The sequence below is a fragment of the Balaenoptera ricei genome, chromosome 4, assembly GCF_028023285.1.
Source record: "Balaenoptera ricei isolate mBalRic1 chromosome 4, mBalRic1.hap2, whole genome shotgun sequence".
In the NCBI taxonomy this organism is placed as follows: domain Eukaryota; kingdom Metazoa; phylum Chordata; class Mammalia; order Artiodactyla; family Balaenopteridae; genus Balaenoptera; species Balaenoptera ricei.
In genome coordinates this window covers 80,034,846-80,040,845 of record NC_082642.1, presented here as the reverse complement: position 1 = coordinate 80,040,845, position 6,000 = coordinate 80,034,846, and the positions used below count along the sequence as shown (strand labels likewise).

General features: G+C 46.8%; 1 protein-coding gene across 1 annotated transcript in view; it reads left to right on the top strand.

Annotated features, from left to right (window-relative positions):
- The first annotated feature begins 706 nt into the window (after positions 1–706).
- Positions 707–6,000, top strand: part of ETV5 (ETS variant transcription factor 5) — a 55,984-nt gene continuing 50,690 nt past the window's right edge. The window contains exons 1-5 of the mRNA XM_059920726.1: positions 707–841; positions 3,963–4,081; positions 4,217–4,304; positions 4,437–4,484; positions 4,578–4,628. Coding sequence (XP_059776709.1) covers positions 4,037–4,081; positions 4,217–4,304; positions 4,437–4,484; positions 4,578–4,628 — 232 coding nt within the window. The 5' untranslated portion in view covers positions 707–841; positions 3,963–4,036. The remainder of the gene's footprint in view (positions 842–3,962; positions 4,082–4,216; positions 4,305–4,436; positions 4,485–4,577; positions 4,629–6,000) is intronic.

Here is a 6,000-nt window from a genome sequence, read left to right as displayed (position 1 = left end):
AGGTAACTAAGATTAGAGCGGTCGGTTTCCGTTTTCTGTGTTTCTATGGGCCGAACGCCCAGGTCGGTCAGCGAGTTTCTCTCCGGGTGGAATGACGGATTCCTGTAGCCCGAATTCTAAAATGATAACTTCGCTTGGTGCTGCAGCTGCAAATGACTGGCGCCCAGCGGCCCAGTCCTGGCAGTGGTGTTGCTGGGGGGCGGGGTGGGGAGAGAAGTTAGGGGTGAATGGGGAAGGGGAAAGATCCAAGCCTCGGTAAAAAGTTGGGAGAGCTGCAGGGAAGGAAGGAACTGCGGCTCCTCGAGGCCCTCGGCCCCTTTAAGTTCTTCACTGACTCAGCTAAGCTTCCCCCCTCAGGTCGCGTTTTTTATGAATGAAAAACGTCCTTACATTCATTATATAAACAAGCCTGTGCTGATTGGCCAATGGCCCCCGGTGCATAAATTATGTAAAACAGACCCCTGAGATGGGGGGAGGGACGCGCTGTTGACCAATGGGGGCCGGAGTTGATGGGGCGGCTTGGCTGGATTTGCCCGCAGACAGGGTAAACAAGAGGTGATGGACAGCCGCTGGAGCGGCCTCGGGCCAATGGGAACGCTGCTGGGCTATAGCCGCGGGCCAATAGCAGAGGGCGGAGCGGCAGGCCGCTGGGGGCCGGGCCAGCGCTCCAGCCTGGTTGGCAGCTGCGGCGCAGAGTCCAGCGGCTGGTTCGCGGAGCGGTTCAGCGTCCCCGGAGCGGTTCGGCCCAGACATTAGCCTAGGCGCCCAGGCCCGGTGCGCGCGTGCGTGAGCGCGCCTGCGCCCCGGGGCCGCTGCAAGGGGAGGAGAGCCACTGCCTCAGGTGAGGGGGCGTCGAGGAGACAAGGGGGCTTAGGAGGGGGTGTCCAGGAAGGGCCCAGCCGGCGAGAGTTCACTGGCTGATTCAGAATCCTCAGAGTCCGGGTGCACTTTCTATTGGGGTTGGGTCCCCTTCCCTCCCGAGGCTGACCACCCCCTCCTCCCGCGGCCGGGTCCGGTTCGGTTCCTGGGATGCGTCGGGCGGGGGCGGCTAACGGTTCCGGAGCTAGCGGAGAGCGGGTTTCCGCACGTCGCGGGGGAGGCGAGCGGGAGCGCGAGGTGCGGAGGCTCCCGGGTGGAGATGGAGGGGCGGGGAGTTGCGGGCTTTACAGTCTCTAGAGACCTGAGAGCCCCGAGGGGACTTGGAGGCTCGCGAGAAGAGGCACTCGGCAGATCTTTGCAGCGGGGAGGAGGGGGCTGAAGCAGCTTAGGGGGAATGTTTGAGAGTGATGCACCCCCACCCCAGCACCTGGAGGGGTTAAGTGACATAGGCATGTGCAGCCTCCGGGGTTGGGGGTCGGCCAGGAACTTATGAAGGCCTTGCAAGTTTCAGGTTGTGGAAAGCGGACACCCAATCCCCCCACTCCCACCCCCAGCAGACTGAGGGCGTCAGGCTGCATGGCGATTCTCGAGAAATAGGAGAGCATCAGAACCGCGGCCTGGGGATGGTGGAAAAGAAAAAAAATGGGTGCGGAGGGCGGGGGATGGAGAGATGCTGGAGCCTCGCGCTGGATTTGGGATCTGACCGCGTTTTCAGAGGGGAGGGGACCTCTGGGGGAGCCGAAGTCCTGATTGAGGAGGGGTGCCAAAGAGAGATGTTTGGAAGGGTGTTTTTTGGGGGGGGGGGGGCTATTGGAGGCGGTTGGTAGCGCCTGGCGCCGCAGCTCGTTTTTATGAATGTGGGTGACTTTATGAATGAAGCGGGTTTCTTTCGTTGGCTCGCCGCTCCCTGCGGCTTTTTTTTCTTTCCCTTTTTGTGAATGAAGCATTGAGCTTTCTTCCTAGGACGCTGGGGTGAGGGGCCTGCGTCGGAGGCTGGGCGTGCTTTGGGAGTGGGGGCGGGGGCGCATCTGAAGGAGTTTTCTTGAATGGAGAAGGCTGGGAATTGGGTGGAAGTGTGTCTTGTTTTGTGAATGGGGCCCAGTGAGAGGGATCCAGTTACAGCCTTTACCTGATGTGGCGGCCGCGGCTCTCTCTCATTCATAAAACCGGGCCCGCTGCGCGCCGCGGGGGTGGGGCCTCGATTGCGCCGCTGCGCTGTGTTAAAGTTTTTCCTGGGGGCCCCGGGAAGGGGGGGGGGCACAAAGGAAGTGGTTTAAACTCCTGGATGAACTCGAGCCTTCCCTTAAGGCTTTAAAAAAAAATTACACTTTGAACACGATTTTTCTAGCCCTTGAACTTTGAGAGCTGCGTTAAAGATCCTTGATCCCTCTTTTGGGTTCGCTTCTTTCTTTCATTTAATTTTTTAAAAGGTATTTTTGCTCTTCATGGTGAAGTATTTTTGCAACGTATTTCATCGTGAGACTCTGAAAATCTCTCTCCCTCCGATCTCCTACCCGTTGTCCCCTTCTCCCAGTAGACATTTACAGAATTTCTAAGGCCGCGATTTATTTAATCTGACAGATTTTTGAAGGCTGCAGAGAACTCATTTTCTTGCCCCTCAACTCACTGCTGATGCCCCTCAGATTTTGTTTACGGGTTGGTGACATTTGGGAAAGAAGCTTTATTCTGAACGTTTTAGCGCTGTTTGGAAGGCACGCAGGCAGGCTAGCCGAAGTGTTTTTCTAGGAAGTTATGAAGTGTGCAGTTTTGTTTCTCTCCCTCTTTCTCTTTGACTTGGAAAATATCTTATTACTTGGACCAAAGTGCTGAGAGGAGGCTGGCCGTGAAGGGTTTCCTCGTATCCTGCTAACTTACAAAAATTGGATATGTTTCACACAGTGTGAAAAACAAATTGGATGGAATTGCCCACTGAGAAAAAGTTCCCTATCTAAAAATTTTATACAAGTTAAAGAAAAGATTTATCCTGAAGTGTTTTGCATTGCTTAGAGCTGGGATGAGTGAAATTAATGTTTCCCCCATTTTGTTGACTTAACTGCGTTTTTGTTTGAAGAATAAAACAGTGTTTGGGAAAATGGCACTTTCCTAAAATTGTTAGTTTATACCTCTCAAATTAGAAAAAGTTCCTCCTCTCCATTCTGACCCCCAACCTCCCTTCCCAGCCCCAACACTTGACAGTGCTGAAACAAGTTTAATTTTATTTTTTGGTCATGTTTGAGAAAAAATAATTTCACTATAATAAACTCATTTTTCTTTCCATGGATCTTTTGCTCTTAATGCTTTTTAAAGATCTGTGGTAGAGATGCATTTAAAATATGTGCAGTGGAATTTAGTTAACTTTATGTGTTACTTTTCATAGCTACTTTATTCTTTAAGAAGTTGGAGATATCACAGACATCTCTGTAAGTTGCCACGGAGATATCTGTGACATTACAGACACTACAGCTGTTTGGACAGAAGGTTTAAGTTTTAATAAAAAGTTGTGTATGAAGATAAGTATACCACTGATCGTTGTATTCCTGGAACTATTTTTAGTGTTTTACCACTGACCTACAAAATACTTTTAGAAACAGTATGTATGTCAGATTCTTAATTGCAAATAATTTGGAATGCTTAAACCCAGTTTTTCTCCTTCCTGTCACTGTACTGTCAAAAATTAAATTATGTCTAAAAAAAAAAAAAAACCCTAACACTACAAACGCCCTGGGGAATATTCTTATGGAGAGAATCTTGAAATCGCCCTTTTTAATGAAAATAAGGCCTTTTTTTTTTGGTAGGAGACAGGTAGTAGTAAACCTATAATTTTAATGACTAAATAAAAGAGAGAGAAAAAGATTAAAAGACTGACTAGCTGAATGGATTTGGCACTAAGTACACCATGAATCTTTGATGCCCTTAATCAAGCCCAGCGTTAGTCTGTAAAGCTTACACCTTGAAGTGGGCTTTAATTACCTCAGAGAAAGGTAGTGATTTTGCACAGGCCCTAAAAGGACAAGCAATATAAAATTACTTCATTTCTCTTTCTTCCCCCCTCTCGGTTAAAATCTCCCAAATTCGTATTACAGGAGGACCCCTTTCCCCCCAGAAATTACTCAATGCTGAGACCTTCCAAAGTGACATTAGAGACATTGGAAGCACCATGGATGGTTTTTATGATCAACAAGTCCCTTTTATGGTCCCAGGGGTAAGTTTATGTGGCTTTTGGTTTGTTTTGTCTTCCCTCTTCGAACATGAGTCTTCTCCTTATTGGTTTATGGCACAACCCCCTTTGGACCCCTTTATTACACTTGAGTCTTCACTGTCTGTTGGCCTCTTTCAGAAATCTCGGTCAGAGGAGAGTAGAGGGCGGCCTGTGATTGACAGAAAGAGGAAGTTTTTGGACACAGATCTGGCTCATGATTCTGAAGGTAGTGAAGCTTTCCCCTCTGTTGTGGCTCGTTCACATGGCTCCCCGCGAAAGCTGCACGCAGCCAGCTCTTCCCTCTTCTCCCTAGCAGAAGAATTCTCCTCATTCTGGTGTCTTCTGTTTTCAATTCCAGAGTTGTTTCAGGATCTCAGTCAACTTCAAGAGGCTTGGTTAGCTGAAGGCAAGTTTCTTGGCTGTTCTATTTTCCACATAAAACATTTTACTGTGCTTTTTAATAAAACTTAAAGGTCTAAAATAAAAATCTCTTTTCCAGCACAAGTTCCTGATGACGAACAGTTTGTCCCAGATTTTCAGTCTGATAACTGTAAGTACCTTTCTGGTGGTGGCACATGTGTTCTGAAATTGTTTGGTCTTGGATCATCCAAGTCTAGAATACTCTTTCCAGTTGTAGCCAGCATATTTGGACAGTGGAATGTGTTTTGTTTCTTTTAATAATTCAAAGTTAACCCCCCCTCCGAATTTGTTTCATTCCTTATTGAAATTACTTCTAAAGTGCTTTTATTGTATTGCAGGTGAGATTTACTGAACATGATTTTATCTTAAAATGTCTTTTTGCCTAAGAATTTTGCAAGGCTTCAAGATCCAAATGATAAATTAATTGAAATATATAAGTTGTTGGACCGAGCATCCATAAATCAGTCTTCCTTTTACAGTGGTTTTTTAGGGTTTGTTTTATAAATTAAATCCTTGATGCAAATCATGAGCCTGACTTTTTTTTCTTTTAAAGGTGCAGAAAATAGTTAATGGAAGATTCCAGTTAATTGTCGCTTCACCAAACATGTTGTCAGTTTTGTTACTAGTTCAAAGTTGACAAAAAGTGGTCACAGAGTGACCTGATTTACACTTATTTTTCATGTAGTTGTCAGGACTTTATCATTCAGAGAAGAGTAAAAACTTTCTTAAAATGGTCTTTAAGTGCTCATATCACTGAGATAACAAATGCAGTGGGAGCTCAAAAGATGGCTCTCTGTGCTGGCACAGGCGCGGTTCGCATTACGCTGATCTTTTGGGGCTGTCCTCAACAGGTCTGGGAGATTTTATGGTCCAGGAAGAGCTATCAAGGACAAAGCTGGCTGATGAAATTTGAGCAGCACAGGGCAGCTCTAGAGAGCATTAGTTACTGGCGAATGAGCAGGTTTAAGAGAGGCCTGGAGAAAAATGCTGCCTCTCTTGAGAGCTGCATCATAGAGAAATTCGTGTCTTAGTCATAGTTTATAATAGCAAGCACCTGAGCCAGGCAAGGATTCGATTTCTCATTTTGCACCAACACATTCTTCCCAGCTTTGTTTTATCTTGTGTGTGTGTGTGTGTGTGTGTGTGTAAAAATGCCACTGGGAGAGAGCATATCTTTGGGTCTAAGTAAAAGTTGGGTGTTCTAAATCAATAAATTGAAGACCAGAGGTACCAGCTGAACATTCTTTAATGATAGGCCTCGTATTCAAGGTGCAGTGCTGGGAAACTTTGAAAGGGAACAAACTGTAACCCACAGATGCATGGTTACCTTAGCTTTGTCACAGCTTGCTGTGAATGTTTTCTATAGGAGAGTAAATGCGTGTTAATTATTGCCCTCTGATTGCTTTCAAGTGATTGGGAAGCTTGCCACTAAAAGGCTAAATAAAGATAACCTAAAGTGTGTGTGTGTGTGTGTGTGTGTGTGTGTGTTTGCAAGATAAAAG